The sequence below is a fragment of the Urocitellus parryii genome, chromosome 3, assembly GCF_045843805.1.
Source record: "Urocitellus parryii isolate mUroPar1 chromosome 3, mUroPar1.hap1, whole genome shotgun sequence".
Lineage (NCBI taxonomy): Eukaryota > Metazoa > Chordata > Mammalia > Rodentia > Sciuridae > Urocitellus > Urocitellus parryii.
Genome location: NC_135533.1, coordinates 31,417,376 through 31,432,004, shown reverse-complemented (window position 1 = coordinate 31,432,004; position 14,629 = coordinate 31,417,376). Strand labels below are relative to the sequence as shown.

The 14,629-nt window shown below is 36.8% G+C and overlaps 1 protein-coding gene across 1 annotated transcript in view; it reads left to right on the top strand.

The window, feature by feature from the left end:
* The window catches only part of Pon2 (paraoxonase 2), a 32,457-nt gene extending 18,162 nt beyond the window's left edge, over positions 1–14,295 (top strand). The window contains exons 3-9 of the mRNA XM_026391505.2: positions 2,032–2,087; positions 6,245–6,410; positions 6,939–7,065; positions 9,241–9,441; positions 12,157–12,238; positions 12,933–13,061; positions 13,676–14,295. Of these exons, the coding sequence (XP_026247290.1) occupies positions 2,032–2,087; positions 6,245–6,410; positions 6,939–7,065; positions 9,241–9,441; positions 12,157–12,238; positions 12,933–13,061; positions 13,676–13,834 (920 nt within the window). The 3' untranslated portion in view covers positions 13,835–14,295. The remainder of the gene's footprint in view (positions 1–2,031; positions 2,088–6,244; positions 6,411–6,938; positions 7,066–9,240; positions 9,442–12,156; positions 12,239–12,932; positions 13,062–13,675) is intronic.
* The last annotated feature ends 334 nt before the right edge of the window (positions 14,296–14,629 follow it).

Below are 14,629 nucleotides of genomic sequence, written 5' to 3'. Positions count from 1 at the left end.
TAATCATACCAAAGAAGTGATGTAGATAATAAAAGTCAATTGTGGTGTTCACTTAGAAGTGAAAGATGAGTGAATAAATATGGAAAATATGCCAAAGTAAGGTACAGATAAGACTTATTTTTTTTCCTCATTAAAATGGGGGGGGGTTACAATGGAGATAAAATGAGAAGTTATAATGTGTTTGAAATAAAAATATCTTTTTTAAATATTGGGTTGTTTGATTATTATTTGTAGAAAACTTTATCTTTTATTTTATTTTTACTTATTTATTTATTTATGGTGTTGGGGATTGAACACAGGGCCTCAAGTGTTTACTTTCCACTGAGCTATATCCCCCCAGCTCTGTGTGTGTGTGTGTGTGTGTGTGTGTGTGTGTTACTGTTGATTGAACCTAGGACCTTGCACATACTCAGAAAACTTTAAATAAATGATTTATATTTTGTGTTTGTTTAAGGTTCTTCTGTTTATATGTGTACATATAGAGAGAAAAAAAGAATGAAAACCACTCATAATTCTGCTACTCAAAGAAACATCATTATTTTTTATTTCACCTTGTTTATATATATATACATATGAACATGTTCACATGGAAATTAAAATTTCTTAAGTACTTTTACTGGAAAAACAAATTTTGGATTAATTGAGCTTCTATTAGATGGGCCCAAAAAGCAAAACTTAGAGTGAAATTGTGTATATGTGCAAGCGTGTGTGTGTGTGTGTGTGTGTGTGTGTGTATCTGTGATACAGAGCTCTTCTGCTCCCTGCTCATTCCCAGTTGAGAATCCCTGTGACTAGAAGCTAGTGGTTTTTGAGTCTGCTGATCTTCAATAGTTCTTTTCACAGGAAAAGTTCTCATCTCTACATATAAAAGACATTTTGCCATGCATAGAATTTCAGAGGGTCCACAGATTCTGTGAAGCCTCTCTGTGGCTGTTTGGGGACACGCAGCCCCCCTCCACTCCACCATGCTCAGGCTATTGAGATGTGCCTTCTTTCTGAGCAATAGGCACTTAAAAGTAGAGTTCTTGGCATTCTTATTTTGTTTTGCTTCTCTGTACAATGATAGTAGAACAAGCAACAGTGGAAGAAGTAACCAGCTAAAAGCAAACTCATAAATCAAAACCAAAATGGCTGTATAGATAGATGGTGTTTGATTTTGACAACCTAGAAATAATCTTGGAAAAATCCTTTGGAGAGATCTTAAACAGGAAGATTGGATTTTGTGGACTCAAAGAATGTGTCATGATTTGGCTTAATCTAAGCCATTTTTATTTCTCTTTTCTTGTGTTTGGGTCTATTATCTGTCTCTGGAATTTATACAGTGAGACCGCTGGGAAGGCCTTATGTCTAATTATTTGCAGTGCTATGTGAAGTGTACTGCAGACAATCAATAAACAATCAATAGTAATTGTAGCCTGCCTCAGAGATGGGAGTTGGAAGCTTCAACTGGCTTAGGTGCATGGTATTTTTTCATTAATTTTCTTTTGCTAGTCTTTCCTATAATTTAAAGCCTAAATAGAAAGCTTTCTTTGCTTATGAGAACAAGTAGGCACTGTTTGTAAAAGAAGAAATATGTAATCCCAGGTGTTTTATCTCCGTAGTGAGAGAGATGTCTTTTTGTTGCAGATTGGATGAGCAGAGAAGAGGACAAGGAAATTTGCATGGTTAAATGACTATGAGCCCTTGTTTCTGAAGGAAATATTCCCCTGATGTCAATTACTTTTTATCCAGACATCTGGATGTTTATCAGAAGTGTGTACAGATGTCAGCTTGTTCTATATCATAGCTGGAAATGTGGTGATAACTTGACTTTGATTTGAGTAAACATAAAACATCTAACATTTAAAGTCAGAAGTTCACTTTAGGAAAGGTTTTAGACTGACATTTATTAAAGAGAATAGGGTCCTGGAATAAACTGGAACCATCCATAAAGATACAGACACTCTGATAGAATAAACAAAGTCCCAGTGATGCTATCTCTAATGAATAACAATCTGAAAATGATATTTCTCCACTTGCTTGAACTTACAGAAGCTGGTGCTGAAGATATTGACATTCTTCCCAATGGCCTGGTTTTCTTTAGTGTGGTGAGTACCATCTCATTTCTCCACGTGCAATAGAGGAGAGACAGGGCATTTGTTCAGGCCCATAGAGGAATAGCTTGCTTTAAAAATGCCTCACTCTTCAAAATATGTTCTGAAAAAAAGATTGATCACGTTAGAATATTCCAGTGCAGTGTGTGTTTTTAAAGTGTGTTATTAAAAAGGATATTTGTGGTATCATTGTGGATGTTAGATTCTACCATTTTTCTGTCTTAAACACAGGATCTATCCTTCTTTCCATTACATATTCAGTTTTAAGCATTTTTAATCTTACATATTCATATTTGTTATTTATTTCAAGCAATATACTTTCCCAAACAAGGCCAGTGCTTTTTCTTTCTTTATTTCCCTGAAGAGCCTATCCTAAGTGGAAAATCATTGACTGAGTTTATTTATACTCTTCCTTTTTGCCTTAATTCCTATCATCTGAAAAATAATATCCCTTCTGAGCACATCATAGAAAGACTTTTAAACTGATTAGCCTTCATGATGCTGGCCTTCTTCATTATCCATTGTAATTGGAAATCCAGACAAGTAGGCAGGTGAGCGCTTCTGACCCCACTTCTCAAGTTTGGGCAGAGATAAGACTTTCATGGGTCCAGTTTTTCTGGAAGAAGAAGTATCTGCTTCTTCCGACTAACTTTAATTATTTTGTTCCCCCTCAATATCCATTATTTCAGACTCTGAGACTCAGGAGGCATGTGAAAACTTGGAGGTAGTTTAGAAGAGAGATGCAACACTAATAAAATAGTTGTCAGGCTTACAGGAAAGGTGAGAGAACTCAGCTTGGAAGAGAATAAGGGTTGGAACACTCCTCACGTTAATGATGATTTTATATGAAAAATTGTGAGCCACTGTTAGTGCCCCTGAGGGAAAAGGAAATACCATGGATGTTAATATACACCAAAATGTATATTCAGCTTTAAAATAAAAGTTTTATTTAATGAATCAAGTGATATTTGTAGTAGGGCTCTGGGTTTGTTTGGAAGCATGTATCTAGAGGCTTAGGGAAAAAACCACTAGAACCACTAATCAAAATTATTCATAACTTGAGATGCAAAATTCCTGGATAAAGTAGAAAGCAGTCTCATTGGGGTGGTTTTTTGTTTGTTTATTGTTTGTTTTTGCAAGGGTGTGTTCTTTAAACTTACCTCATCAGGATTTTTACCCCCATAGGGATAAATTCTAAGGAGAAACAGTGAGATTTCTAAGCACATAAATCCACAGTTTGGCTGAGGGGCACATTACAATCACAATAGTCTTGTAGCCACGTCTACAGAAATTTTTTTTTCTGCTTTTCTCTATTAACTTTCCTTTGTCCTCACAACATTCCCTTATTGTCACATTTTTATTTATTCAGTGATGTGTCTCACACTTCTCAAAGTGTGCTCTTCTAAGTGAATGGCTCATACATCGTAAGATTTGCTTCTCTTCCTAATATTTTAGCTCATTCAGCCCATCTATTGTGCAGGCATGGATTTGAGGGTCACCTCGAGAATAGCATCACACTTGATGAGAAACTGGATAGCACAGAATAGAATATTAAAAAGATTTTAACAAGGTGAATGTACCCAACACTACTGAGCTGTACTCTTCAAAATGGCGAAGATGTTGAATTTTATGTTACTTCTATTTTATCAGAAATAAGGATTTTTTTTAAAAAAAAAATATTTAAATAATTATGAAGACTTATCACCATCTGGAAGTTCTTCCTGTGCATGTAAACCATGCTATTTTGGCTGGGGACATTACTAAAGAATGGAGATTATTAAGAGCTTAAGTATCACTGCCATGTAGCAATAGCATAATTTCAATTTATTTTACTTACTCTGCCTGCCAGCCTTGAAGGTATGTAATTGTAGATTTTTAAAAATTAAAGTGTCCAATAATGTGCATGAAGTGAGGCTTTGTTTTTTATGGTACCATTAAATTTGTATAAAATAAAACTGCATTGTATTAGTAAACTAAAAGAGTGCATTCTAGTAAAATTTATTATCACCCATGAGGTTTTACCTTAAGAATGTAAGAATGAATCAGCATTTTATAAATAGATAACTGAAGTAACTAATTAAAACAAAAAAGACTTAGAGTGCCAAAAGAAACATTAAATAAAATTCAATACTCATTCCTGGTTAAAAGCTCCAAGCAAACTAGAAATAGAAGGAAAATTCCCAGAAACCTGCAGCAAACATCATTTTTAACAGTGAAACATTCCATTAATGTCCAGAATAGGATGAACGTGCCCAGTAACACTGTAACCTTCCATAATCTATTAAGAATTCTTAATAACCTAATAAAAAAAGGAAAAGAAATGTGAGATAGGAAAAAAGAGACAGAAGTGTCATTATTTCCAGATAATATGGTTCCTTGTTTTTTAGACAATCCAAGAGATTCAATGAACAGACCGATAGAACTCAGAGGAGAGTTCAGTGAAATGTTTGGATTCAAATAAGCTTATCAAATGCCGTGGCTTCCCCCGGAGTTGAAGAAAACAAAACGCGATGATAGAATCTTCCATTCAGAACAGAAATTTAGTCTCCCATATGAATGTCATGCACATATTCAATATATGTATAAAGATACAGTAATTTAAAAAGTGGTGCATTGGCACAAGAATAGGCATGAGATAGATAAAGAACAAAATAGAGAGTCCCCTAACAGACCAGTAAGTAAATGGGGATCCAGGACATGATGAAAGTAATGTTTCCGGTAAGTGGGAAGAGAATGGAATATGTGCCAGACACTCTTCCAGGCTGTGGGATCTAGCAGGGAACAAATGGGACAAAGTCCTGGCTTGCATTCCAGTGGGGCTTTGTAAGTATGAATTGGACAGTGGCAGTGCTTTAACAAAAAAAATAAAATAAGGTGGAGTATGGAGAGTGACATCCGTAGTGAAGGTGACATCATGCTGCCATTTTGGAGAGGGTGCAGGTAAGGTCTGTCTGATAAGTGACATTTCCCAGAGATCAGTTGGAAGGGAAGGCATAAATCTTGCAGATTTGGTGAGAAGAGACTCACAGGCAGAAAGAAGAGCAGCCCGTGAGCCCTGAGTGAGGTCAGTAGTCATCTCAGTCTATTTCTGTCTTAACCCCTTACTATACTAAGTACTGAACAGTATTTATGTAGGTATGTCAAATGGCAAGGAAGGCAATGGAGAATAGTAAAACAGGAGGAGGAGGACAGGATGTGCCAGATCAGGTGAGTATTTTGGTTAGGGACAACCTTACTGAAAAGGTGACATTTGATGTGTATCAAATAAGGAAACCAAAGAAAGGATCCCTATATCTTGGGGTAGGGTGTCAGGCATTCCTGGCCATATTGAACAGTGAATAAAAGCCCAAAGCAAGAACCAGCTGTCTTGTTGAAGAACATTAAGGAAATTGAGGACAAGTCAGAGTAGATGAAGGAGAGAGATGGGTGTCCGGGTGAGGAAGGTGAGATGTGCTAATCATGTGGCAACTTCTGGGTGTCCCAAGAATTTTTGCTTATGATCAGGTGGAGATGGGGAGCCACACAGAATTTTATTTAGAGGTATGACATAATCTGACACAATCTGGAAGCTGAGGTGACAATAGACAATAGGGTATTAAGGGCAGTAGCAGCCAGGCCAGTTAGGAGGTGATTGCTATAACATGGTGGTGATGTGGACCAGGGAAGTCTTAGAAGAGGGGGTAAGAACATTTCATGTCTATATGAAGGGATACATTTTCAAGGCAAAGCCAACAGAATTTGCTGAGGTATTGGATCTGAGGTGTGAGACAAGGAAAGGAATTGTGACGGACTGTTGATGAGGACTTCTGGCATTGTGGAGGCAGAGTGCTGGTCAGGGGCTTGAGGGTCTCCACAGTTAATATGCAGAGATTCCAGCTCTGTCTGGAATCTCCCCATCCACCAACCTCCTGGTACCTTTTGAAAAGAATAAATCCCTGATATTCCATCTCAACTCAGCAAAATCCTTATTGTTCAGCTTTCCAACTACCAATTTTTAAATTTTTCTCGTGTCTTCTCTTGTTTCCTTTGTCTCTGTGGCTTGATGCCACCACATTTAACCAAAAAGTCTTTATCATTCATGTGCAGTTCCCACTTTAGTCTGCAAAATTTCTTAAGCCTTTGTATTTAACTTTTCTTACTGTTTTGGAAAGGGTCTGAAATATCCAGGACTCCACAGCTTTGCACCAGATAAGCCTGGAGGAATACTAATGATGGACCTAAAAGAAGAAAAACCCAGGGCACTGGAATTAAGAATTAGCCGGGGTTTTGACTTGGCTTCCTTTAATCCACATGGCATTAGCACCTTCATAGATGACGGTAAGAGCTGATGAGCTACCAACGTTGAGAAACATCAAGTGGCCCACAGATGACTGTGGAAAACAGATTTGGATCCTATTGATAGGAAAGAAACAATTTTCTCATGAATTATTCCCGCATCTTCATATAAGCAACTTGTTCACATGCCTCTTCAGCTGGCAGTAAATTATGCTACATTTTGAAATTTCTAACAGCTAACATCTGAAAAATTGTTTAGATTTCATAACCTTTTCATATACTTATGATTATTGTATTAAAAAGAGATATATTTCTGAATTAAACTATAAACAGATTATGCATGAATTCTGCATATGGAGTGGGAAACACTCTTTCTTAAAGGTCAGAGGACCAATGATCAGAAATAACACCAGACAGTGATGGGAAAGCCTGGGAAGAAGAATGATCTGTTAGGTCGTCTAACAGCTGTACATTCAACCTTTCCTTGCCCGTGGTATTTAAATGTCAGTGCCTGCCCAGAGGTCCTATGGTTATGTCTTGCAAATTAACTCTGTTCTGTGGATTCTTTAGATGACACAGTTTATCTCTTTGTTGTAAACCACCCGGAATTCAAGAATACAGTGGAAATTTTTAAATTCCAAGAAGAAGAAAATTCTCTGTTACACCTGAAAACAATCAAACATGAGCTTCTTCCAAGGTATTGTTTTCTTCTTTTGTTCATTCTCTAGTTTCTCTCTAGCATTTTCAAACATTCCCCATAATGAGTGGTCTTCTCGAATTTTATAAGAGCTAATACATATGTATGAACTTATAGATAAAACGTAATATATATTACCTATAATACAAGAGTTTATACGTGTGTGTGTTTATATGTGCATGTATATTTATACAGGTTGAGCATTTCTAATTCAACAATCTGAAACCCAAAATGTTCCATTATCCAAAACTTTTTGAGTCCTAATTTGATGCCACCAGTAAAAGTTCAGCATGAAACTTGGACATGAGTCAGGTGTACCATCTAAATATGAAACTTGTTTCATGTACAAATCTTAAAAATATTGTATCAAATTATCTCCTAGCTATATGTGTAAGGTGCATATAAAACATAAAAGAATTTCATTTTGCCAGGCTGGTGGCACAAGTCTGTAATCCTAGTGGCTCCAGAGGCTGAGACAGGAGGATCACGTGTTCAAAGCCAGCCTCAGCAAAAGTGAGGCACTAAGCAACTCAGTGAGACCCTGTCTCTAAATAAGACACAAATAGGGCTGGGGATGTGGCTCAGTGGTCTAGTGCCCTTAAGTTCAGTCCCTGGTACCCACCTCAAAAAAATTTCATGTCTAGACCTGGGTCCCATCACCAAAATATCTCATTATATATATGCAAATACTCCAAATTTTTAAAAAATGAGAAACATTTCCGGTTCCAAGTATTTTGGATAAGGGCTACTTCACCTGTATACACACCCACTAAACACACACACACACACACACACACACACACACACACTCGCTCACACACACACCTGTGGTATAGTTTCCTTATAGATCATGGAGAACGTGGCATACGAAGGTTGAGGGCCTTCTTTGCAATAATCAGTGTTCTGGAGGATTTCCTTGAGAATGACAAAAGGCTAGGTTACAGGGCGATACTCTTCAGGCACATCTTGATAATAAAGACACATCCTACCATTTTTTCCTGCTGTTGCCCTCATCTTAGATGACTCAGCACCCAAACACTTGTCCTGCCAAGGGAGAATAGCCTGTTTCATACAGGGCTTGTATGCTTTGTATGGGGCTTTTCTACAAAGTGATCTCATGTGGTTAGTTGGCAGCTGTGGGCTAATGGCCCCATAGATTTGGAAGCATTCAATTTGGAAGTGGGTCACTACCACGTCAAGAAGATAATGCTGGCAGATAAATTGGCTAAAAGAGAACCATGTATATCCTCTCAGCTCAGTTTGCATTCACCTACTGTTTTTAGTTTAAATTTGATGGATATTTTTAATTTTTACTTCCTTATCTAGGGCATAAGCATGTAACTTCCCATCATTTTTTCCCCCAAGATGCACTTTATAATAAATAGGAGCATAAATACTATTCAGGCAGCTTCTGTATTATAGGGCTCTTTCAGAAAGAAGGAGACCAACCTTCCCTGTAGCTCCGTATTTTTCATTTGACAAAGAAGAAAGCAGCTCTTTCAGAAATTTTTGCATAGGGTAATTGGAATTTAAATTTAATGACACCTTTGCCTAACTGGTTTTAAAATGTAATTGTTTTTAGCATATCAATCTCTCACCTGCAGCATTGTACTATGGCAATTTCATCATCCATCTCTCTGCAAGTGTTTATTGAGTGCCTGTTCATTCTCAGCATGTCGACTTTGTGAGGCAGGTAGAAATTGAATAGTCAACCTTAGTTTGACTAATAACTAAGCATGGGCCATCAGGAAGATCCAGCAACTGAGTAAAGGGGGGCTAGGTAAATGTTACTGACGGCCTAACCAGCTCACCAGTCAATCAGACCCTCTCCAGCTCTGTACTCTGGATAGTTCTATCTTTACGTGTAATTATTAAACCCTACATTGCTTGCATCAAAAACACCCCGATGGTGCCAAGTTCTTTAATAATGATTCTGTCATAATTGCTAAATGACCTATCTTCAGATTACCTGCTACTGTCCAAAACTGTTCTCTTGCTGATGATAATATAGTATATTACATATGACTGTAGCCACTGAATTTAGCTCATCTTTTCCTAGAAAACCTCGTATCAAAAATTTAAAGCACATGTTGTATAAACCTTATGGGTATTTAATATTTAATATGGATACCAATAAACTATTGTTTTCTCTCACATGTTATTTTTCTCTTTCAGTGTAAATAATATCATAGCTATCGGACCAAGACATTTCTATGCCACCAATGACCACTACTTCTCTGATCCTTTCTTGAAGTATTTGGAAACATATGTGAACTTACACTGGGCAAATGTTGTTTACTACAGTCCAAATGAAGTTAAAGTGGTAGCAGATGGATTTGATTCAGCAAATGGGATCAATATTTCCCCTGATAAAAAGTATGGCCCCTTACAGAATATCTTAATTTCTCCTAAGTCATAAGGCTAGCCAAAGTCTTTGGTTTCTTTTTTGTTGTTTTTAGTTTGCTTTTTGTTTTGTTTTTTCCCCAGTATGAAAATAACTTCCTTGATATTTTTGTATGATGTCTGCATAATATATGACATATTTACATATAATACATAATTATATGTATTTACGCTAATAAGTTATGTATATACATACAATATATAAACTTTGGCATATATCATCGTCAAATTTAATTTTATAGCCAGGTGTGGTGGTATACGCCTATAATCCCAGCAGTTCGGGAGGCTGAGGCAAGAGGATCAAAAGTTCAAGGCCAGTCTCAGCAATTTAGCAAGGCTTTACACAACTTGGTGAGACCCTGTCTCAAAGTAAAAACTAAAAAGTTCTGGAGATGTAGCTTAATGGTTTTTCACTGGTGCCAAAATAATAATAGTAACAATAATAAATTTTATAAATGTAAATTTTGATAAAATGGGATCTTATTATGTATGCATATTAAATATCAGGTAGATCTTTCCTTTTAAACAAATATATTTTTCTTTTATTGACTATGTATTTTGCCATTATAAGGATGATCCTAAACTAATTCAACCAATTGTCTGTTGATGAACATGTTAATTAATATTATTTTTCTGCATAAAGACCATTCTGTATTTCTCATTTACCACTGAAACTTATCCAGATATTTTTAAGGGGAAAACTCCCTCAGAGAGCATTAAAGCATAATGATTAAACTTGCAGATTTTGGACTCATACAGACCTGCATTCAAATCCCAATTAAGACATTGGCTAAATGGCATTATGAGTCCTATCTCTTTGTATATTTGTACAAGTATTTCTATAGATTGAGCCCCTAGAAATAGAACTAGTTGCTCAGTTAACTGTAATAAAACGTTAACTGTAATAAATATTGCCAAATTACTTGCAGAAATTCTCTCACTCTTTTTGTGTGCACAACAACAATCTACAAGAAAGGATATTAAATCCTTTACCAGCTTTCTCTCCTACTGCCTTAGCACACTGAGCAATTTAAACTACCACAAATACAACAAGAAATAAATCTGGCATTCCTTGACAACAAATGTCCTTATTTTTGCAATGCAATTTCTCCTTTCTTGTTATTTACTGAAAAGAAATGTAGAATCATTTAATTTAAATTGTCTCTAACTGACCTGATTCAACCTCTGTAGCAAATCTGGTTTTCTCTCCATCTCTCATATTTCTATTACAACAAACTTTCCAGACACTCAGGCTAAACAGTAATAATAATAATAAAAAGAAGAAGGAGGAGGAGAATGATTCAGTTCTGACTCCTTCCCTTTCACCATTCCTGTCCATCCAATGAGCAACTCACCTTGGTTCCACCCATGCCCCCTCCCCCACTCACCCTCCTTTCCCAGCTGCGTGCCTGGCTCAGTTCTCATCCTCTCTGCCTAGGAAGACTTTGTTCCAAGTAGTTTCCAGCCTCCTTCCATCTTTTGCACTCTTGCCTATTTTGTCTCTCCATGGCTCATTACCCTTTAAGGGCTCCCACAATGGGAGCTCTGACTTCCTTTCTGACTCCTCACATGGGGGCACAGCACCGTGAGCAGAGCAAATGCTCTGTAATTGTTGAACTGTGCTCACCATTTGTTATTATGCCACTTGGTTGTTCAAAAACTCCCTCGGAATCCAATTGTTCATCAAATCAAGGCAGGAAAGGGTTGGGTTTTCTTTAAATGACTTGCCCCACCCTGCCTCTTTCTGTTATTTTCATACTTTCCATGTTTTAGACAACAAACTCATTTTTGACAAACAACCCTTCCTCACTTCTGCCCCTGTTCTTTGACAAATGTGTTTTCTTTGGGCGGAAGGTGAGTCAGATCTAACCTCTGCTTCTGTGTGCTTCATGTGGGTGCCCCATCCTTTGTGAGTCTTTTTGTCTTCTCAGGAATTAGAGTTTTTTTGTTTTTGGGTTTTTTTTTTTCAGTTTCTAGACATGAAATAGAAACTTAGGTATTTCATAGGTTCAAACCAGTCTGATCCTCCCAACACATTCCAAACATCTGGGGAGAAAGGCTGTGTCTACTTCACCTTTGAATCTGCCACCGCAGAGTTGCAGTAATGATTCCTCAATGCAACAGTGGCCACAGAACAGCCAGTTCAGGCAATGAAATTATCCAGAGTGGCTCATTAATTCACACTCCACAGGTGTAGATCGATTGTTCTGAATTGATACTTATCTCTTACTCTTCAAGTTCTCCATGCACTGATATTTTATTAACTATTAATAAGTAGTAGTAAATAGCATTAATAAAATGTATTCTGTACCATATGTTTCTATGTGATAGTTAAAAATGTCAAATTACATTGTGGAATGTAGAAGGTTTTCTTAGCAAACCAAACATCTGTTATATTGTCATTTCAGTGGGAAGTATCGTGGGCTTTCTATTCAAATTGATGTCCTATGCTATTTTTCCTTACAAATCTTTTGAGAAATAATTTAATAATTCCATGATTGTTGTAGCACCACTGGATTGATTTTGAAAGCTTTACTTTTTAAATAAAAATTGACCTTTATCAAGTATTCCTCGAGGGCCCATCATTGATTAACTCCTTGGCAGGTTATTAAGACTTATTCTTTTATACTGTATTAATGAAGCTATCTATTGGCAGGAAGCCCTAACCAGTTTGTCCTTTCCACTAAGGTATCTCTATGTTGCTGACATGTTGGCACATGAAATTCATGTTTTGGAAAAACACCCTAATATGAACTTAACTCAAATAAAGGTAAGTATTTATTTTTATGTATAAAGTAAGTATTCATCTATTATACCAGTACCACACTTAGAACAAATGGATGCTAGTGTAACAGTTCTGTGTTTTTAGATATTACCTCCCTATGAGAGAAATCTCATGTTCCCAGTGATCACAAAGACCAACTCTGATTACATGCAGCAGCCGGTTGAGAGTGATGTTTGCATCAGATTTAGGGCTCGTTCTATGAAGTATTGATGGCATTTGATGAATTCCAATAAGAATTTTCACAATTGAAAAGACTAATAGATGAATTCTCAAATGAAGATTTATGCACCGTGTCAGTTCTTTCAATAATAAATGAAGGTAGAAATTGGGTTCCACACCATTATTATTTTCTTCCTGCTCTGCAACACATGTTTTAGGTTGATTTAAGAATTTCCTCTCTTGCTTTGAGTTCCTTGAGCTAACTGATCATCGTGCATCTTTTAAAGGAAAAGGAGTTCATTTTTTTTGAGAGATTGAGCATCGTCCTAACTCTCTTAATTCCAGAGAAGATGAAAAGTGGTTCCAAATCAATTTATTAAATTTATTTTAAGCAATATTGGTGTTTCATCGGAAGATGTGTATAATTTCCTCACATGCATACAGGCAGGAAAGTTTAGCTCTGAATTATTTAATTAAGTTGCTCATGTCATTTAGATACTGACATTTCTTCACTTGTTAGGTACTCCAGTTGGACACACTGGTGGATAATGTATCTATTGATCCTTCTTCGGGGGACATCTGGATAGGCTGTCATCCTAATGGCCAGAAGCTCTTTGTGTATGACCCCAACAATCCTCCCTCATCAGAGGTGTTTATAGTTTGAGTTTTTCAACCCTCATTATTCAAGTCCTTTAGAACTAATACGCCAACGAACTGTCACAGGGATGATTTGTTAGTTCTCTTAAACCAATAATCCAATAAACTTGTGTGGTGGTTTTGCAATTGCTTTAAGCCAATAATTGGCAGAATGTTGCATTGTTCAAATGCTTTAAGAAGGGTAATCTTTTGATGTATTAAATTATGGTGGAAATTAGTCAAAAGGCATTTTTATAAAGACATGTGTCCTTCTTGTGCAGTATACTGTAAATTTTTAAAATATCCCATTTATTGTCAGTTCACCGCATGACATGATTTTTGTTCACAGTGAAGTAGTGTGAAAGTAGGCACATTAGTGTGAACGTATTTCTCTTAATCTTGAATTGCAATAATAACACTAAATCCGGTGTTGGCATGGCATAACTGGATGGTTTTTAAAAGTACTTTCTTTGAAGGTTTGAGAAAGTAATTTAAACATTAAAAAAGATTGGTAACTGCTGTTTTCAACAGCATATCCTCTTAGTCACTGTGGAAGACAGGAATTGTTGGTGGTTGAGTGGCATACAAATGTGATGACTCTATTAATACTTTGTATTTTCTGAGTAGGTTCTCCGCGTCCAGAACATCCTATCCGAGAAGCCTCTAGTCACTACAGTTTATGCCAACAACGGATCTGTCCTCCAGGGAAGTTCTGTGGCTGCAATACATGATGGGAAGCTGCTTATAGGCACTTTGTACCATAGAGCTTTGTACTGTGAACTCTAAATCGTATTTTTGGTGTGCAAGAGTGACAACTTCTCCTAACTATTAATTTTTTATGAGTTGCTAATTCTGAGGGAATTTAACCAGCAATGTTGACCCATAAATGTATGTGACATATATAGTTTAGTTCAGTAAGGAGAGGCCTCTTCAGTTCTTATAGCACTTTTAACCTAAAAGGAAAATGAACAGTTCTTTTAAATGCCAAGAAAGAAAGAAGAAAGCTGCTTTTAAGTGAAGACACTTTGCACAATAAGCCTCACCTTTGCCTTCCATCTGCAGAAAGTGAGTCCACTGAAACAGTGTGAGTGCTATTTCCTTAAAATGTAAGTGACCTCAGTTCCCACATTGTGACCACTGTGAGTGTTCAGAACTACTGATTGATAATGTGTTTTGAGTTTTTATACTTAACATCTTTGTTTACTGTTAAAGACTTGGAATTATATTAAAGACTAACTGAAATCCAAGTTCTCCCTGTGTTTAATTCTCAATGCCTGCTCTGGGGGTGGGGGGGAAGCAGCCTTCCTATGGGGTTTCCTTGGGATAGATAGGCATGGCCATATCAGTTTCTCTCATTGAGAGCTGAACGTCAAGGGACTCTTTATTTGAAAGAAATAAATCAACAACAACGAAATCAACTAAATACTGCGGTTCGAATTCTCAATTCTTAGGGACTGTCGTATCTATTCTCCTCCTAAATGGGAGCCCAGCTTGGATTCAAAGGGGAGATAAAAAGTTGGAGCTGTCAGATCATCTCACCTGCTCGTGGAACAGAATGTGTTAGAAGCCAGGAGAGATGCA